This window comes from Salmo salar, chromosome 19 (genome assembly GCF_965601325.2).
Source record: "Salmo salar chromosome 19, fSalSal1, whole genome shotgun sequence".
NCBI lineage: Eukaryota > Metazoa > Chordata > Actinopteri > Salmoniformes > Salmonidae > Salmo > Salmo salar.
This window is the reverse complement of record NC_138309.1, coordinates 73134639-73156323: the sequence shown is the minus strand read 5'-3', so window position 1 is coordinate 73156323 and position 21685 is coordinate 73134639. Positions and strand designations below refer to the sequence as shown.

The following is a 21685-nucleotide window of genomic DNA, read 5'->3' as shown; positions in this document are numbered from 1 at the left end:
CGGACTCCTCACAACACCTTCTACCCCTTCCATTTCACTTCCAGAACTCGAACTGGCGTCCGGGTCACTCTGTTTGAACTTGATACCAATCTTCCTCGACATACTATCTCCTTTGTTATTGCTAGCTTCAAAAGATTCAAACTCATCCTCTGCCTCACTCAGTCTTTTCAACCTCCTCTCTCTTTCCCTCTAATCCTCCTCCCTTAACCAATTATCTGACTCCTTCTGAAAATAGTCCTCACCTGGCAGCTTCATTAAATAGTACCCGCAAAACACCAGTCTCAACGTCAACAGTGAAGAGGTGACTCCGGGATGCTTGACAGTTGAGGACTTGTGAGGTGTCTGTTTCTCAAACTAGACACTCTAATGTACTTGTCCTCTTGCTCAGTTGTGCACCGGGGCCTCCCACTCCTCTTTCTATTCTGGTTAGAGCCAGTTTGCGCTGTTCTGTGAAGGGAGTAGTACACAACATTGTACCAGATCTTCAGTTTCTTGGCAATTTCTCGCATGGAATAACCTTCATTTCTCAGAACAAGAATAGACTGTTGAGTTTCGGGAGAAAGTTCTTTGCTTCTGGCCATTTTGAGCCTGTAATCGAACCGACAAATGCTGATGCTCCAGATACTCAACTAGTCTAAAGAAGGCCAGTTTTATTTTATCTTTAATCAGCACAACAGTTTTCAGCTGTGCTAACATAATTGCAAAAGGGTTTTCTAATGATCAATTAGCCTTTTAAAATGATAAACATGGATTAGCTAACACAATGTGCCATTGGAACACAGGAGTGATGGTTGCTAATAATGGGCCTCTGTACGCCTATGTAGATATTCCATAAAAAAATCTGCCGTTTCCAGCTACAATAGTCATTTACAACATTAACAATGTCTACATTGTATTCCTGATCAATTTGATGTTATTTTAATGGACAAAAAATTTGCTTTTCTTTCAAAAACAAGGACATTTCTAAGTGACCCCAACCTTTTTATCAGTAGTGTAGGTGACAGCCACATGGTGGTACCACAGATAGGACAATGAGACAGATATTTCACTGGTTGTATACTAAGCAAAAATATAAACGCAATATGTAAAGTGTTGGTCCCACGTTTCATGAGCTGAAATAAAAGATCAGAGAATTTTTGATAGCCACAAAAACTGGATTATTTGGGCACAAATTGGTCTACATCCCTGTTAGTGAGCATTTCTCCTTCGTCAACACACGCACGCACGCACACACACACACACACACACACACACACACACACACACACACACACACACACACACACACACACACACACACACACACACACACACCACACACACACACACACACACACACACACACACACACACACACACACACACACACACACACACACACAGAGAGAGAGAGAGAGAGAGCGGAATACATCAGATAAGAGGGTGGAGAAATCACAGGACAGGATGGAGCAGCACATAGAATCAGAGAGAATCAGAACCAGGTTAGACATGGAACACATCTCCAGGATAATCACACACACTTGTTGAGTCATTACCCTCTGGTGCAGTGTTTCTCTTCTCTGTTCTAGCCTCCCACATGGGCACATGATTCAACTAATCAAGTGCTTGATGATTCATTAACTAAATCAGGTATGCTAGTGAAGGGCTAGAACAGAATTATGATCTGGTGTATACCCATGCAGAAATAATAATGTTTCCCAGTTCATAAAAGCAGAAACACTTAACATGATCACACTTAATGATACCAACAAGTATTCTGCTGTTCTTTACTTCTTTATATCTTTTATTTTACTTTCACCTTTATTTTTGCAGAGAGTCCCACTGAGACCAAGGTAGAGACCAAGGGAAGCCTGCATGACCAACTGCAATTACATGTACACATTAAATACTTCCATCAAAAGTATAAAGTTATGATCAGAGTTATCTGGCTAACTTATTGATTCTGGTGTGTAAAAAAACTCCCTGGTGTTATTGTGTATAGCTCTGTAGTGACTAAGCCACTTCCTATAAAAAAGAGAGAAGGAGAGAATAAAAAGCAGACTTGCGTGAGATAGTTACTACCCTGGTCCGTGTTAAGAGAACATTAGGGAGGAAGAGGGAAGAGAGGAGTCCAAAGAGAGAACTGCTCCCCACTTCTTTTGAGAGTGAGGAGTTTGACTGGACTGAACCAACTGGTTACTTGGAGAACAAACACACACAGAAAAGTCCCTGTGCTTTGAGGGAGAGTCAGGGGGGTAATTAGTTAGGGGGTGAGTGTGACCAGTGGTGGAAAAAGTACCCAATTATCTTACTTGAGTAAAAGTAAAGATACATTCATAGAAACTGACTCAAGTAAAAATCAAAGTCACCTAGTAAAATTCTACTTGAGTAAAAGTCTAAAAGTATTTGGTTTTAAATATACTTAAGTATCAAAAGTAAATCTAATTGCTAAAACATACTTAAGTATCAATAGTAAAAGTAAAAGTATAAATAATTTCAAATTCTTTATATTAAGCAAACAAGACAACACCATTTTCTTGTTTTTTACATTTCCGGATAGCCAGGGGCCCGCTCCCACACTTAGACATCAGTTACAAACAAAGCATGTGTTTAGTGAGTCCGCCAGATCAGAGGCAGTAGAGATGACCAGGGATGTTCTCTTGATAAGTGTGCAAATTAGACTATTTTCCTGTCCTGCTAAGCATTCAAAATGTAACAAGTACTTTTGGGTGTCAAGGAAAATGTATGGAGGAAAAAAGTAAAAGATGTCAAAAATATAAATAGTAAAGTAAAGTACAGATACCCCCCAAAAAGTTGTACTTTTAAGTATTTTTACTTAAGTACTTGACAACACCACACACACACACACACACACACACACACACACACACACACACACACACACCACACACACACACACACACACACACACACACACACACACACACACACACACACACACACACACACACACACACACATATTAGAGAGAACTCAAATACTGATAGATATGTGGATTTTCAAAGACACACACTAATGCGCACACACCTGGACGTAGAGGTTAATCCTGTGTAATTACAGTATATGCCATATTTGTATTAATTTGCAAGTGGAGTACAGCCTGATTACTGAAGGGAGTGTGTGTGTATTTGTGTATGTGTGTGTATGTGCTTGTGCATGTGTGTGTGTGTGTGTGTGTGTGCCCTCCCTCAGTTAGTAGGTTAGTGAGAGATTGCCAGGGCTGCAAATAAGAGGATTTGAGTGGAATTTGTGTCATTCTATTGGCGGGGGAATAGATTTATATTGATTTTAATCAGAGAGAGACAGATTCACTGAACCACAGATAATATAGATGGGGGAGAGATAGAGAGAGGCAGAGAAGGTGTCAGAGGTAAACACAGAAAGAGAGAGCAAGTAACTGACGAGAGGAGAGAGAATATTAGAGAGAATATAGATGTTCTCCAAAACACACAACACGCTGGCCAGGTGTTTCTACACTTGGAGAGAGAGTGAAAAAAAGAAGGATTCACCTACCATGGAACTGAAAGATCAACGGAACATCAGGACACTTTTATGAGGAGGAAGAGCTAACAACACACTCATCACATCATATCTTGGAGTATTTGAAGAAATGCAGCTGTGTGGTGAGTGATCATCGACCACAACCATCAACACTGCAACCACAACCACAACCATCAACACTGCAACAAGGACCACAACCATCATCACTGCAACAAGGACCACAACCATCAACACTGCAACAAGGACCACAACCATCATCACTGCAACAAGGACCACACCCATCAACACTGCAACAAGGACCACAACCATCATCACTGCAACAAGGACCACAACCATCATCACTGCAACAAGGACCACAACCATCATCACTGCAACAAGGACCACAACCATCATCACTGCAACAAGGACCACAACCATCATCACTGCAACAAGGACCACAACCATCATCACTGCAACAAGGACCACAACCATCAACACTGCAACAAGGACCACAACCATCATCACTGCAACAAGGACCACAACCATCATCACTGCAACAAGGACCACAACCATCATCACTGCAACAAGGACCACAACCATCATCACTGCAACAAGGACCACACCCATCAACAAGGACCACAACCATCATCACTGCAACAAGGACCACAACCATCAACACTGCAACAAGGACCACAACCATCAACACTGCCGCAAGGACCACAACCATCATCACTGCAACAAGGACCACAACCATCAACACTGCAACAAGGACCACAACCATCAACACTGCAACAAGGACCACAACCATCATCACTGCAACAAGGACCACAACCATCATCACTGCAACAAGGACCACAACCATCAACACTGCAACAAGGACCACAACCATCAACACTGCAACAAGGACCACAACCATCAACAAGGACCACAACCATCAACACTGCAACAAGGACCACAACCATCAACACTGCCACAAGGACCACAACCATCAACACTGCAACAAGGACCACAACCATCAACACTGCAACAAGGACCACAACCATCAACACTGCAACAAGGACCACAACCATCAACACTGCCACAAGGACCACAACCATCAACACTGCAACAAGGACCACAACCATCATCACTGCAACAAGGACCACAACCATCAACAAGGACCACAACCATCATCACTGCAACAAGGACCACAACCATCAACACTGCAACAAGGACCACAACCATCAACACTGCAACAAGGACCACAACCATCAACACTGCAACAAGGACCACAACCATCATCACTGCAACAAGGACCACACCAATCAACAAGGACCACAACCATCATCACTGCAACAAGGACCACACCAATCAACAAGGACCACAACCATCATCACTGCAACAAGGACCACACCAATCAACAAGGACCACAACCACAACCATCAACACTGCAACAAGGACCACAACCATCATCACTGCAACAAGGACCACAACCATCAACACTGCAACAAGGACCACAACCATCATCACTGCAACAAGGACCACACCCATCAACACTGCAACAAGGACCACAACCATCATCACTGCAACAAGGACCACACCAATCAACAAGGACCACAACCATCATCACTGCAACAAGGACCACACCAATCAACAAGGACCACAACCATCAACACTGCAACAAGGACCACAACCATCATCACTGCAACAAGGACCACAACCATCATCACTGCAACAAGGACCACAACCATCATCACTGCAACAAGGACCACAACCATCATCACTGCAACAAGGACCACAACCATCATCACTGCAACAAGGACCACAACCATCATCACTGCAACAAGGACCACAACCATCATCACTGCAACAAGGACCACAACCATCATCACTGCAACAAGGACCACAACCATCAACACTGCAACAAGGACCACAACCATCATCACTGCAACAAGGACCACACCCATCAACAAGGACCACAACCATCAACACTGCAACAAGGACCACAACCATCAACACTGCAACAAGGACCACACCAATCAACACTGCAACAAGGACCACAACCATCAACAAGGACCACACCAATCAACAAGGACCACAACCATCATCACTGCAACAAGGACCACACCAATCAACAAGGACCACAACCATCAACACTGCAACAAGGACCACAACCATCATCACTGCAACAAGGACCACAACCATCAACACTGCAACAAGGACCACAACCATCAACACTGCAACAAGGACCACAACTATCAACACTGCAACAAGGACCACAACTATCAACACTGCAACAAGGACCACAACCATCAACACTGCAACAAGGACCACAACTATCAACACTGCAACAAGGACCACAACCATCAACACTGCAACAAGGACCACACCCATCAACAAGGACCACAACCATCAACACTGCAACAAGGACCACAACCATCAACACTGCAACAAGGACCACAACCATCAACACTGCAACAAGGACCACAACCATCATCACTGCAACAAGGACCACACCCATCAACACTGCAACAAGGACCACAACCATCATCACTGCAACAAGGACCACAACCATCAACACTGCAACAAGGACCACAACCATCATCACTGCAACAAGGACCACAACCATCAACACTGCAACCACAACCACAACCATCAACACTGCAACAAGGACCACAACCATCAACACTGCAACAAGGACCACAACCATCAACACTGCAACAAGGACCACAACCATCAACAAGGACCACAACCATCAACACTGCAACCACGACCACAACCATCAACAAGGACCACAACCATCAACCTCAACCCCTGACTGTGATCGGAGCGATCATAGTTCTATTGGAGTCCCTGCTTTAAGTGACCGTCATTTCTTTTTCTAATATGCTTTTATTAGTTAATGTTTCCCTGGGAAAACAGTGACACATGTTATTTCTCTGTGGACTATACTGAACTCCTGACCTCTAACTCCAACCCTGACCACATCATGAACGCTGTCCTTCTGGCCGTGAAGTGGCTGTGCTTGGTTTGGGCCGTGACGTGGCCTGTAACCATGGTGACAGGGATCCGTAACCCGGGACGACGGAGGCACAAAGACGTTTACGTGGGGGAGCACAGCAAGAACAAACACAGAGGGTAGGAGGACACATACTATGGGCACGCATGCATCAGGGTTGGGGTCAATTCCTTTTGAATTCCAGTCAATTCAGAAAGTACACTGAAATTCAAATTCTCTCCAATGTTTGGAATTGTAATTTGGTTAACTTTCTGAATTGACTGGAATTGAAATGGAACTGACCCCATCCCTGGCATGCACACACATAACTCCATAACCCTGTAAACCCCATACCTCCATAACCCTATACATCCTGTAATTCAGGGGTTCTCAAACCTCTCCTGGGGACACACAACCATTCCATGTACTTGATCTATTCAGTACTACAACAAAATGGTGACATGTCTGGCAGTCCCAAGGAGAGGTTTGAGAACCATTGCTGTTATTTTCTCATTGCTCTTACTCCCTGACCTGGGGTCCACCTTGGCTTCCAGCTATATCAGTCTTCATCAAGTTACGGAGTGCCGGCCCGGAAGAAGTCTGGAGTGATTCCAGGGAGTAGCTAATTACCAGATTTGGCAGTGTGTGTATGTGGGAGGGCTGTTGTGAAAACCGCAGGCTGTGTTTCTTCTATCAAACCCTACAATTACAGTCTTATTAAAGAAACATATTGCTCAACTATTGCAGGGTGTTGGGGTGTCTGGGTTTATAATGTGTGTTGTCTTTCCAGGCGTATAGACCATAAACTGACGAGGCAGGACAGCACCAAGTCTCTACTCATTAAGACTGAACAGCTGCTGAGAATCGAGGAGCACGACTTCGCTATGAGACCTGGCTTTGGAGGTGAGAAACACGCATGTCCACCATACACAGGAAACACTAAAACAAATCCTATCAGTCACTCTCTGTCCCCCTTTAATGATGCGTACGATGGCTGTGCTATGAGAGGATCTGCAGGACACTGGGTTTCCCTGAACACATCGCTCCCAAACCAACACTGACCCATATTACACTGTGTGTGTGTGTGTGTGTGTGTGTGTGTGTGTGTGTGTGTGTGTGTGTGTGTGTGTGTGTGTGTGTGTGTGTGTGTGTGTGTGTGTGTGTGTGTGTGTGTGTGTGTGTGTGTTGGGGGGGATTCATAAACAGTAATCTGGATTATAATCCAGGTCTGTTGAAACAGATAGAGGGGTGGGAAACAGGGATGGAAACAGCCCAGTTCAACCAAGGGTGGACAACAGGCCTTCATACCACCCAAACAGGTAATTGACAGTGAGAGAGAGAATTGACTGGTTAATAAGGCTTTAACTTTAATATAGAGATGTTTATTCTGGTGGTTTATGAGTCACTCTGTGTAACGGGAGGAAGCAGAGGCTTAATTAGAAGATGTGGTGAGTGTGTGGTTTGTTTAATTGTGAGGGAGGTTCATTTAATACGATGTTTATTGGGCTGAAAGGCTGCTAACATTCAGAGAACATCAACATACTTCACACCCATAAAAAAATGATCAATAAAAACACACACATATAATAATGGCAGCACCGGGGATGGCTGCCGTTTTACCTAACCAATTGTGCTATTATGTTTTTGCATTGTTTGTAACTCATTTTGTACATAATGTTGCAGCTACCGTCTCTTATGACTGAACATAGTTTCTGGTCATCACAACAGCGATTACTCACCTCGAACTGGACTAAGATGTTTTATTTAATGAGTCTGATGTGAAGGATATACTGGTTTGTCAAGACAAGGCCCAAATCCTCATCATCAGCCTGAAGAAAAGACGGAGAAAAAGGGGGTGGAGAAAAAGGGAGTGCCTTGTAAGAATTCGCAGATGAGTAGGTAAACCACCACTACCCTCCGTATTATGGGCCGACGTGCAATCATTGGAAAACAAACTGGACGATCTACGATTAAGACTATCCTACCAACAGGACATTAAAAACTGTAATATCTTATGTTTCACGAGACGTGACCGAATGATGACACGGAAAATATAGAGCTGGCTGGCTTCTCCGTGCATCAGCAGGACAGAGCTGCTACGTCGGGTAAGATGAGGGGCGGGGGTGTGTCTATTTGTCAATAACTGCTGGTGCGCGATGTCTAATATTAAAGAAGTCTAAAGGTATTGCTCGCCTGAGGTAGAATACCTTATGATAATCTGTAGATCACACTATCTACCAAGAGAATTCTCATCTATATTATTCATAGCTGTCTATTTACCACCACAAACCGATGCTGGCACTAAGACTGCACTCAACGAGCTGTATAAGGCCATAAGTGTCACGCCCTGGCCATAGAGAGGGTTTTGTTCTCTATTTCGGTTAGGCCAGGGTGTGACTAGGGTGGGCATTCCATGTCCTTTTTTCTATGTTTTGTATTTCTTTGTTTAGGCTGGGTATGGTTCTCAATCCGTGACAGCTGTATATCGTTGTCTCTGATTGGGAGCCATACTTCGGCAGCCTGTTTTCCTTTGGGTTTTGTGGGTGGTTACTTTCTGTTTAGTTGATGTTCCTGACATAACTGTTTGGCTGTCATTCATTTTCTTGTTTTGTTTAAAGTGTTCTATTAAAATTATATGATGAGCACTCAACACGCTGCGCCTTGGTCTACTCCCTTCGACGGCCGTTACAATAAGCAAACAAGAAAATGCTCATCCAGAAGTGACGTTCCTAGTGGCTGGGGACTTTAATGCAGGCAAACTTAAATCCGTTTTACCTCAATTCTACCAGCATGTCACATGCAACCAGAGGAAAAAAATACTCTAGACCCCCTTTACTCCACACACAGAGACGCATACAATGCTCTCCCTCGCCTTCCATTTGGCAAATCTGACTATAACTCTATCCTCCTGATTCCTGCTTACAAGCAAAAACTAAAGCAAGAAGTATTTTTTAAATTTTTTAATTTTACTTTTATTTAACTAGGCAAGTCAGTTAAGAACAAATTCTTATTTTCAATGACTCGCGCAATACGGAAGTGTTCAGATGACGCGAATGCTACACTACAGGACTGTTTTGCTAGCACAGACTGGAATATGTTCCGGGATCCATCCAATGGCATTGAGGAGTTTACCACCTCAGTCACTGGCTTCATCAATAAGTGTATCAATGACGTCGTCACCACATTGACCATACGTTCATTTCCCAACCGGAAGCCATGGATTACAGGCAACATCCGCACCTAGCTAAAGGCTAGAGCTGTCACTTTCAAGGAGCGGGACACTAATCCGGACGCTTATAAGAAATCCTGCTATGCCCTCCAATGAACCATCAAACAGGCAAAGCGTCAATACAGGACTAAGATTGAATCCTACTACACCGGCTACACATGCTCGTCGGATGTGGCAGGGCTTGAAAAATATTATGGTCTACAAAGGGAAACCCAGCTGCGAGCTGCCCAGTGATGCGAGCCTACCAGACGAGCTAAATGTCTTTAATGCTTGCTTCGAGGAAAGCAACACTGAAGCAAGAGGGTGTTGGTGTTTGTTTCTCTGGTTTGGTGGTTTGGGTGAGGAGCTCTGCCGGTCCTGACGAGATGTGTGTGCGTGTGTGTTCTCAGGTGCAGCCATCCCTGTAGGCATTGATGTTCAGGTGGAGAGCATCGACAGCATTTCAGAGGTCAACATGGTATGAGCCTGTGTACCCTTGGTGTATAATCTATACACGTGTGTGTATAATCCTCACACGTGTCTGAGTGTCTTTAATCATGAGTGTGTGTTCTGCTCAGGACTTCACCATGACTCTATACCTGCGTCACTACTGGAAGGATGAGCGGCTGGCGTTTCCATCTCATAGTAACGTGAGCAGGACGTTTGATGGGCGTCTGGTGAAGAAGATGTGGGTTCCTGACGTGTTCTTCGTCCACTCCAAGAGGTCCTTCATCCATGACACCACCATGGAGAACATCATGATCAGGGTCTATCCTGACGGAAGCATACTCTACAGCGTCAGGTAGAGCATCAGTGTGTGTGTGTGAGTGTTACTATATATAGGTTTACTGTATCTTATCTATTGGCATATGATTATTATGTGGGTGTTATAGGATCACAGTGACTGCTCTCTGCTCCATGGACTTCAGCAGCTTCCCTCTGGACACACAGAACTGTTCACTGGAACTAGAGAGCTGTGAGTCACACTGACATACACACATCACGCAGCAGCACACATGCACACACACATATTTCCCTAAATATAAACCTGCACCCACACTAACAATCTGATTGCTGATTGATTGGTTAGACAAATACCCACCAAACTCTCTCTCTCTCCCCCTCCTCCCTCTCTCCCTCTCTCCATCCAATTTCTAGATGCGTACAATGAGAATGATCTGATGTTGTATTGGAAGAATGGCAACGACTCTCTGAGGACAGATGAGATGGTTCTCTCTCAGTTCTTCATCAAGAAGTTCCACCCTTCCAGTGGGCTCGCCTTCTACAGCAGCACAGGTCTGTCTGGATATTTGTGTGTGTGTGTTCTGCGTTCCATGTGTCTTATGACTCATTCCATTTAGACCAGGGGTACTCAACTACTATTTGAGAAGGTCCGGTCACACAAATTTCCTAGGTGGCAAGGGTCCGGATGGATATTCATCGGCATAGTAACAAACCCCCACCCAGTTTTAAAGAACATTTCTTGCAATACTACACATTTTGCCATGTCTTATGTGTTTTCATATGATACCTGAGTGACTCAACAAAATCAATAGGGCCCCCCTGGGGGTCGAGGCCCCTGGGCACGTAATCTGGCCATGATAAATACAAGATTTAGATTGGTACGTTAGGCTAACCAGCTATCTAGCTAACATGGGCTAGTTGATCAACTGGACATTTCTGACAGGTTATAAATAGCTGTCAAGTCCTGATCCTAGTAAGATGTCATTTTCTATAGTAGAGTAGGTCAGGGCGTGACAGGGGGTGTTTTGGGTTGTTCTATGTTTTCTATTTCTATGTTTTAGTTCTAGTTTTTCTATTTCTATGTTGGGATTGTTTGGGTTGATCTCTAATTGGAGGCAGCTGATCCTCGTTGCCTCTGATTAGAGACCATATTTAAGTAGGGGTTTTTCTTCCTGGGTTTTGTGGGTAGTTGTTTTCGGTTTAGTGTATGTCACCTGACGGAACTGTTGTGGTAAAATATTCCAAAACATGCATCCTGTTTAGAAATAAGGCACTAAAGTAAAATTGCAAAAATGTGGAAAGAATTTAACTTCATGTCATGAATCCAAAGCGTTATGTTTGGGACAAATTTAACAGAACACATCACTGAGTACCATTCTTCATATTTTCAAGCATGGTGGTGGCTGCATCATTTTATGGGTATGCTTGTCATCGGCAAGGACTAGGGATTTTTTGGTGGATAAAAATAAATGGAATAGAGCTGAGCACAGGCAAAATCCTAGAGGAAAACATGGTTCAATCTGCTTTCCAACAGACACTGGGAGATGAATTCACCTTTCAGTAGGACAACAACCTAAAACACTAGTGCAAATATACACTGGAGTTGCTTACCAAGATGACATTGAATGTTCCTGAGTGGCCTAGTTAGAGTATTGACTTAAATTGACTTAAATTGGCTTGAAAATCTATGGCAAGACTTAAAAATGGCTGTCTAACAATGATCAACAATCAATTCGACAGAGCTTGAAGAATTTTTTAAAGGATAATTAGCAAATTGTCATAAGGCTGGGTGAAGCTGGTGTATGCAGTCACGTGCAGGAGAGCAGAGAATTGGGAGCAACGTTACTTTACTCAGAATAATGAATGGTGCAAGGTAAAACACTACACAAACACAAACACACGAACATCAACTTTTACGCACGGGCAAAAAACAGCACCCGTCGAAATAACCAGTCACCAAAATTACCGAACATGAAATAAAACAATCCCGCACAACACCATGGGGGAAACAGAGGGTTAAATACATGAACAATAATTAGGGGAATGAAAAACAGGTGTGTAGAAACAAAGACAAAACAAATGGAAAATGAAAAGTGGATCAGTGATGGCTAGTAGACCGGCGATGCCGACCGCCGAGCGCCGCCCGAACAAGGAGAGGAACCGACTTCGGCTGAAGTCGTGACACAAATATTGGAACAATCTCGGTGTGTAGAGCTCTTAGAGACTTACCCAGAAAGACTTACAGCTGTAATCGCTGCCAAAGGTGATTCTAACATGTATTGACTCAGGAGTGTGAATACTTATCTAAATTAGATATGTCTGTATTAAATGTTCAATCAATTTGCAAACATTTCTAAAAACAGGCTTTCGCTTTGTCATTATGGGGTATTGTGTGTAGATCGGTGAGAAAACAAATATAGTTATTCCATTTTGAATTCAGGCTGTAACACAACAAAATGTGGAATAAGGGTATGTATGTAAGGGATTTAGTCTCTTTGTCTCAATCTCTCACGCTGTCCCTTTCTCTCTCTCTCTCTCTCTCTCTCTCTCTCTCTCTCTCTCTCTCTCTCTCTCTCTAGGTTGGTATAACAGGTTGTATATAAACTTCATCCTGAGGAGACATATCTTCTTCTTCATGCTGCAGACATATTTCCCCACCATGCTGATGGTTCTGCTGTCCTGGGTCTCCTTCTGGATTGACAGGAGGGCTGTGCCTGCACGTGTCTCCCTAGGTAAACACAAACACACACACAAGGAAACACACCCCTGAAAACACCTGGCTACATACCCAAGTTCACATGATTATACTTCTACATAAAATACCTACCATAAGTTATACGCACACTCCTCTCCCTTTAGAACTCTACAGCCCTAACACGTCTGCTGTCCTCTCGATTTAGAGCTCCACAGCCCTGACATGCCTGCTGTCCCCTCCATTTAGAGCTCTACAGCCGTAACACGCCTGCCGTCCTCTCGATTTAGAGCTCTACAGCCGTAACACGCCTGCTGTCCTCTCGATTTAGAGCTCAACAGCCCTAACACGCCTGCCGTCCTCTCCCTTTAGAGCTCTACAGCCCTAACACGCCTGCCGTCCTCTCCATTTAGAGCTCTACAGCCCTAACACGCCTGCTGTCCTCTTCCTTTAGAGCTCTACAGACCTAACACGCCTGCTGTCCTCTCCCTTTAGAGCTCTACAGCCCTAACACGACTGCCGTCCTCTCCGTTTAGAGCTCCACAGCCCTAACACGCCTGCCGTCCTCTCCCTTTAGAGCTCCACAGCCCTAACACGCCTGCTGTCCTCTCCCTTTAGAGCTCCACAGCCCTAACACGCCTGCCGTCCTCTCCATTTAGAGCTCTACAGCCCTAACACGCCTGCCGTCCTCTCCATTTAGAGCTCTACAGCCCTAACACGCCTGCCGTCCTCTCCCTTTAGAGCTCCACAGCCCTAACACGCCTGCTGTCCTCTTCCTTTAGAGCTCTACAGACCTAACACGCCTGCCGTCCTCTCCGTTTAGAGCTCCACAGCCCTAACACGCCTGCCGTCCACCCCCTTTAGAGCTCCACAGCCCTAACACGCCTGCTGTCCTCTCCCTTTAGAGCTCCACAGCCTTAACAAGCCTGCCGTCCTCTCGATTTAGAGCTCTACAGCCATAACACGCCTGCCGTCCTCTCGATTTAGAGCTCTACAGCCCTAACACGCCTGCCGTCCTCTCGATTTAGAGCTCTACAGCCCTAACACGCCTGCCGTCCTCTCGATTTAGAGCTCCACAGCCCTAACACGCCTGCCGTCCTCGCGCTTCAGAACTCTACAGCCCTAACACGCCTGCTGTCCTCTCCCTTTAGAGCTCCACAGCCCTAACACGCCTGCCGTCCTCTCGATTTAGAGCTCTACAGCCCTAACTCGCCTGCCGTCCTCTCGATTTAGAGCTCTACAGCCCTAACACGCCTGCCGTCCTCTCGATTTAGAGCTCCACAGCCCTAACACGCCTGCCGTCCTCGCGCTTCAGAACTCTACAGCCCTAACACGCCTGCCGTCCTCTCCCTTTAGAGCTCCACAGCCCTAACACGCCTGCCGTCCTCTCGATTTAGAGCTCCACAGCCCTAACACGCCTGCCGTCCTCGCGCTTCAGAGCTCTACAGCCCTAACACGCCTGCCGTCCTCGCGCTTCAGAGCTCTACAGCCCTAACACGCCTGCCGTCCTCTCCCTTCAGGTATCACTACAGTACTGACCATGTCCACCATCATCACTGGGGTGTCCTCCTCCATGCCACAGGTAAGTGACTGTGTGTGTGTGTGTGTGTGGGTGGGTGAGGAACTAGCGAGTTTTCTTGAGTGTTTAATTCTTACTCTGTGTGTGTGTGTGTGGTGTGTGTGTGTGTGTGTGTGTGTGTGTGTGTGTGTGTGTGTGTGTGTGTGTGTGTGTGTGTGTGTGTGTGTGTGTGTGTGTGTGTGTGTGTGTGTGTGTGTGTGTGTGTGTGTGTGTGTGTGTGTGTGTGTGTGTGTGTGTGTGTGTGTGTTTTCCAGGTGTCCTATGTGAAGGCAGTGGACATCTACCTGTGGACCAGCTTCCTGTTTGTGTTCCTGTCAGTGATAGAATATGCTGCTGTCAACTACTGCTCTACGCTGGAGGAGATGAGACGACTGAAGAGAGGAAAGGTCAGAGGTCATCCATATTATACCTGGAGCAGAGAGCGCCTGTCCCTGACAGGATATTTGTTGAGAGAGTATTCTCTCTGCACAACACTGCTCTCTAGTGGTTAGATAGAGAAAGGACGCCAAGATATCGGCACTCCCAGAAATCATCACAAGTTACTCTCTAACTTTGTCCCCAGGTTGGAGACGATATTAGTTTATCTCCTAATCTATGTGTCTACATCTATAGATACACAGTATATCTATATGGAGATGTTATATATCTGTATGTGTGTCTGTCTGTCCCCCCATTCAGCTCCCAACCTCGTACAACGCCAGCAAAGCCATGGCCTTCGACGGCTGTTTCCATGACAGTGACATTGAGCTGACCCCGTTCCCCCATCTGCCAACCTCCATGACCTCCAACCATCACAGAACTACACTCCAGAACCCTGAGGACCCGCCCACTGAGGGGACACGTCTCCGCCGGCAACGGTCGGTGCAGGAGAACGTGGATCTGCTACTTAGCAACAGCTACTTGATCGACTCGTACTCCCGCATGGCCTTCCCTCTGTCCTACCTCCTATTCAATACCATCTACTGGAGTATGTACTCCTCCTAAGGGACCCTACTGAGTATAGTGCTGGGACCCTACTGACTATAACTCCTTCTGAGGGACGGTCCTACTGAGTACTGGGACCCTACTGAGTATGTACTCCTCCTGAGGGACCCTGCTAAGTATAGGGACCTTACAGAGTATTGACCACCTAAGGGAGGGACCTCAGATGGACTCCTCCTGTGGGAATCTACTGAGGATACTACTGGCACCCTACGGAGTATGGACTCCTACTCTGGGGAAGTATATAATACTGGCACCCTACGGAGTATGGACTCCTACTCTGGGGAAGTGTATAATACTGGAACCCTACCAAATTCCAAAGGGCACTTTTCTGTGTGTGATCCAATAATAATGTATGTAGCCCTTATTCTGCCCAGACTGAAACAATAAATGGTGGTCACGGCCAATTAAGGAATATTAACAGAGGGGAACCTTTACTATAGCTAATTGTTGAGTGATTTATGATTTTCAGTTTGTTTAAATTCTGTGGTGAATTAATGGTGTATCTTATGTCCTTTATCCACAGATCCAGTCATATAAACTCAGCAAAAAAAGAAACGTCCTCTCACTGTCAACTGCGTTTATTTTCAGCAAACTTAACATGTGTAAATATTTGTATGAACATAACAAGGTTCAACAACTGATACATAAACTGAACAAGTTCCACAGTCATGTGACTAACAGAAATTGAATAACGTGTCCCTGAACAAAGGGGGGGTCAAAATCAAAAGTAACAGTCAGTATCTGGTGTGGCCACCAGCTGCATTAAGTACAGCAGTGCATCTCCTCCTCATGGACTGCACCAGATTTGCCAGTTCTTGCTGTGAGATGTTACCCCACTCTTCCACCAAGGCACCTGCAAGTTCCCGGACATTTCTGGGGGGAATGGCCCTAGCCCTCACCCTCTGATCCAACAGGTCCTAGACGTGCTCAATAGGATTGAGAGCCAGGCTCTTCGCTGGCCATGGCAGAACACTGACATTCCTGTCTTGCAGGAAATCATGCACAGAACGAGCAGTATGGCTGGTAGCGTTGTCATGCTGGAGGGTCATGTCAGGATGAGCCTGCAGGAATGGTACCACATGAGGAAGGAGTATGTCTTCCCTGTAACGCACAGTTTTGAGATTGCCTGCAATGACAACAAGCTCAGTCCGATGATGCTGTGACACACCGCCCCAGACCATGACGGACCCTCCACCTCCACAAAACTGCGTCTCGTCAGTGAAGAGCACTTTTGGCCAGTCCTGTCTGGTCCAGCGGCGGTGGGTTTGTGCCTATAGTTGCCAGTGATGTCTGGTGAGGACCTGCCTTACAACAGGCCTACAAGCCCTCAGTCCAGCCTCTCTCAGCCTAATGCGGACAGTCTGAGCACTGATAGAGGGATTGTGCGTTCCTGGTGTAACTCGGGCAGTTGTTGTTGCCATCCTGTACCTGTCCCGTAGGTGTGATGTTCGGATGTACTGATCCTGTGCAGGTGTTGTTACACGTGGTCTGCTGCTGCGAGGACGATCAGCTGTCCGTCCTGTCTCCCTGTTGCACTGTCTTAGGCGTCTCACAGTACGGACATTGCAATTTATTGCCCTGGCCACATCTGCAGTCCTCGTGCCTCCTTTCAGCATGCTTAAGGCACGTTCACGCAGATGAGCAGGGACCCTGGGCATCTTTCTTTTGGTGTTTTTCAGTCATTAGAACGGCCTCTTTAGTGTCCTGAGTTTTCATAACTGTGATCTTCATAACTGTGGCCCGCCTACCGTCTGTAAGTTGTTAGTGTCTTATTGACCGTTCCACAGGTGTATGTTCATAAATTGTTTATGGTTCATTGAACAAGCATGGGAAACATTGTTTAAACCCTTTACAATGAAGATCTGTGAAGTTATTTGGATTTTTACGAATTATCTTTGAAAGACAGGGTCCTGAAAAAGGGCCGTTTCTTTTTTGCTGAGTTTATCATATCCAAGGAGCCTGAAATCTGACATTTTCATTCAAATCAGTTGCCATGTAGTTGAAAGATTTTTTGAATAATAATTGTTGATTTAAACATAAACATTTTTAAATGTCTTTTATTTTTTGTTAATTACAAAAGTAGCTACATATACACACTACCAGTCAAAAGTTTTAGAACATGTTACGTTCGTCGATTGAAGAATTAGACCAAGGTGCAGCGTGGTAAGCGTACATCTTTCTTTATTAGATGAACACCAACAAAACAACAAAATACAAAACCGACCGTAACGTTCTGCGGGGCTAGACAGCACAATGCAAAAACAAGATCCCCAATCTCAGGTGGGAAAAAGGGCTGCCTAAGTATGATCCCCAATCAGAGACAACGACAAACAGCTGCCTCTGATTGGGAACCATACTGGGCCAACAAAGAAATAGAAACATAGATTTCCCACCCTAGTCACACCCTGACCTAACCAAATAAAGAATAAAAGGGATCTCTAAGGTCAGGGCGTGACAGAACAACTACTCATTCAAGGGTTTTTATTTATTTTTACTATTTTCTACATTGTATAATAATAGTGAAGACATCAAAACTATGAAATAGCACATAAAGAATCAAGTAGTAACCCAAAAAGTTTTAAACAAATCTAAATATATTTTAGATTTCAGATTCTTCAAATAGCCACCCTTTGACTTGATGACAGCTTTTGGCATTCTCTCATCCAGCTTCACCTGGAATGCTTTTCCAACAGTCTTGAGGGAGTTCCCACATATGCTGAGCACTTGTTGGCTGCTTTTCCTTCATTCTGCGGTCCAACTCATCCCAAACCATCTCAATTTAGTTGAGGTCGGGGGACTGTGGAGGCCAGGTCAGCTGATGCAGCACTCCATCACTCTCCTTCTTGGTCAAATAGTCCCGTACACTGCCTGGAAGTGTGTTGGGTCATTGTCCTGTTGAAAAACAAATCATAGTCCCACTAAGCCCAAACCAGATGGGATGGTGTATCGCTGCAGAATGCTGTGGTAGCCATGCTGGTTAAGTGTGCCTTGAATTCTAAATAAATTACAGACAGTGTTACCAGCAAAGAACCCCCACACCATAACACCTCCTCCTCCATGCTTTACGGTGGGAAATACACATATGCGGAGATCATCCGTTCACCCACACCGCGTCGCACAAGGAAACATCAGTTGGAACCAAAAAAAGAATATTTGGACTCCAGACCAAAGGACAGATTTCCACTGGTCTAATGTCCATTGCTCGTGTTTCTTGGCCCGAGCAAGTCTCTTCTTCTTATTTGTGTATTTTAGTAGTGGTTTCTTTGCAGCAATTCAACCATGAAGGCCTGATTCACACAGTCTCCTCTGAAAAGTTGATGTAGAGATGTGTCTGTTGAACTCTGTAAAGAATTTATTTAGGCTGCAATTTCTGAGGCTGGTAACTCTAATGAACTTCTCCTCTGCAGTAGAGATAACTCTGGGTCTTCCATTCCTGTGGTGGTCCTTATGAGAGCCAGTTTTATCATAGCGCTTGATGATTTTTGCGACTGCACTTGAAGAAACTGTCAAAGTTCTTCACATTTTCTGTATTGACTGACCTTCATGTCTTAAAGTAACGATGTTTCTCTTTGCTTATTTGAGCTGTTCTTGCTATAATGTGGACTTGGTCTATTACCAAATAGGGCCATCTTATGTATACCCCCTACCTCGTCACAACACAACTGATTGTCTCAAACGCATTAAGAAGGAAAGAAATTCCACAAATTAACTTTTAAGAAGGCACACCTGTTAATTGAAATGCATTCCATGTGACTACCTCATGAAGCTGGTTGAGAGAATGCCAAGAGTGTGCAAAGCTGTCATCAAGTCAAAGGGTGGCTATTTGAAGAATCTCAAATATAAAATATATTTTGATTTGTTTAACACATTTTTGGGTACTACATGATTCCATATGTGTTATTTAATAGTTTTGATGTCTTCACTATTATTCTACAATGTAGAAAATAGTAAAAATAAAGAAAAACCCTTGAATGAGAAGTTGTTCTCAAACTTTTGCCCGGTAGTATATATATAATATGTTTTTTGTCTCAGTTGTGGTGGTGCTGCCCATGGTAACAGAAACATTTTGCTAGCTACATTACATCATGTCCTTTTGTTGGAGGTAGACGGTCTGAACATCAACAGTCACTGCTAGACATATGCAGAGGAGATGAAGTTAGCCAGGTGAGTTGCTTTCTGTATGTAGCTAACGAAATAAACTCTTTCAGTAAATGATTTGGTCAGCGACTGTGAAAGCAACAGTTAGCTAATACATTGTCACCATGGCTAACCTTGTGTCGGGAACCTATAAACAAAACGTGTTCACTGGTTTATTGTGTTAGTTAACTAGCTAACATTAGCAATATGACTATGTCTAGCTTGATGGATGCTTACCTACCTAGCTAGCTAACTTTGCCAAACGTAGCAACGGCCATTGGCACTTGGAACGGACTTTAGTCAGCTAAATTTGGCTAGATAACGCGTTAGCGGTTTTACTTTGAATGAAGGCGAATCAGGTAATTGAGTCAGGTGGCTGGCAAGTGGCAACTCACCGATTTACAGCTGGCCAGTTGTTGACATGCACATTTTCGAGGTTAAGTTGACTAGCTAGCTAGCTAGCTTAAGTTATGTATGCTCGCTAAAAAAACATCCCAAAATAACTAACTTTATTAGTTAAGCTAAGTTAGTCTAAAACATGAATGCTCTCACAAAGCCAGCTGACTGATCTTTTAAACTCTTGTCTGCCAATGTGGTGAAACAAGCCACATACTGGACAGAGGTGATAGTCAGCTGTCATCGTCTCTCTGGTAAGTTGCTGTCAGATGTCCAGAGTCTGAAGCAGTAGATTGTGTCTACGTCCTGCACCAGTTAAGCATGCACATTCTCTTCTCTATCTATATATGTCTTGCTATATATACACACACACTACATTACCAAAAGTATGTGGACATGTGCTCGTCGAAAAACAAGTAATTCCAAAATCATGGGCATTAATATGGAGTTGGTCCCCCCACTTTGCTGCTATAATAGCCTACAGTTTTCTGGGAAGGCTTTCCACTAGCTGTTGGAACATTGCTGCTGGGACTTGCTTCCATTCAGCCACAAGAGCATTAGTGATGTTGGTCGATTAGGCCTGGCTCGTAGTCTGCGTTCCAATTCATCCCAAAGGTGTTCAATGGTGTTGAGGTCAGGGCTCTGTGCAGGCTAGTCAAGTTCTTCCACGCCGAACTCGACAAACCATTCCTGTATGGACCTCGCTTTGTGCACAGGGCATTGTCATGCTGAAACAGGAAAGGGCCTTTCCCCAAACTGTTGCCACAGAGTTGGAAACACAGAATCGTCTAGAGTGACATTGTATGCTGTAGCATTAAGATTTCCCTTCACTGGAACTAAGAGGCCTAGCCTGAACGCGGTCCCGTTCTGTGAACTTGTGTGGTCTACCACTTTTCGGCTGAGCCGTTGTTGCTCCTAGATGTTTCCACTTCATAATAACTGAACTTACATTTGACCGGAGTAGCTCTAGCAGAGCAGACATTTTTTAGAAAGGGGGCATCCTATGACGGTGCCACGTTGATAGTCACTGAGTTCTTCAGTAAGGCCATTCTACTGCCAATGTTTTCTCTATGGAGATTGCATTGGCTGTGTGATCCATGTTATAGCCAAATCCACTTTTGTGTGTATGTACAGTATGTGTGTATATATATATATATACATATACATACATACATACATACATACATACATACATACAGTTGAAGTCGGAAGTTTACATACACTAGTTTTTCAACCACTCCACTTCTTGTTAACAAACTATCGATTTGGCAAGTCGGTTAGGACATCTACTTTGTACATGACACAAGTAATATTTCCAACAATTGTTTACAGACAGATTATTTCACTTATAATTCACTGTATCACAATTCCAGTGGGTCAGAAGTTTACATACACTAAGTTGACTGTGCCTTTCAACAGCGTGGACAATTCCAGAAAATGATGTCATGGCTTTAGAAGCTTCGGATAGGCTAATTGACATCATTTGAG

At 44.5% G+C, this 21685-nt stretch overlaps 1 protein-coding gene across 1 annotated transcript; it reads left to right on the top strand.

Annotated features, from left to right (window-relative positions):
- The first annotated feature begins 7221 nt into the window (after positions 1-7221).
- On the top strand, positions 7222-16091 carry LOC106579479 (gamma-aminobutyric acid receptor subunit rho-3). The gene is made up of 10 exons (XM_014159427.3): positions 7222-7360; positions 10076-10143; positions 10244-10467; positions 10559-10641; positions 10824-10961; positions 12989-13141; positions 14622-14683; positions 14935-15066; positions 15359-15435; positions 15478-16091. The coding sequence occupies exons 1-10, from the start codon at positions 7342-7344 to the stop codon at positions 15662-15664; spliced, it is 1143 nt and encodes a 380-aa protein (XP_014014902.1). The 5' UTR covers positions 7222-7341; the 3' UTR covers positions 15665-16091.
- Positions 16092-21685: the final 5594 nt, after the last annotated feature.

Bases quoted from the DNA above. Each gene is read 5' to 3' on its own strand.
- LOC106579479 (XM_014159427.3), top strand. The intron at 10,642-10,823 runs GTGAGTCACACT...TCCAATTTCTAG, and splicing joins TTCACTGGAACTAGAGAGCT to ATGCGTACAATGAGAATGAT. The intron at 15,436-15,477 runs GTTCCCCCATCT...CAACCATCACAG, and splicing joins AGTGACATTGAGCTGACCCC to AACTACACTCCAGAACCCTG.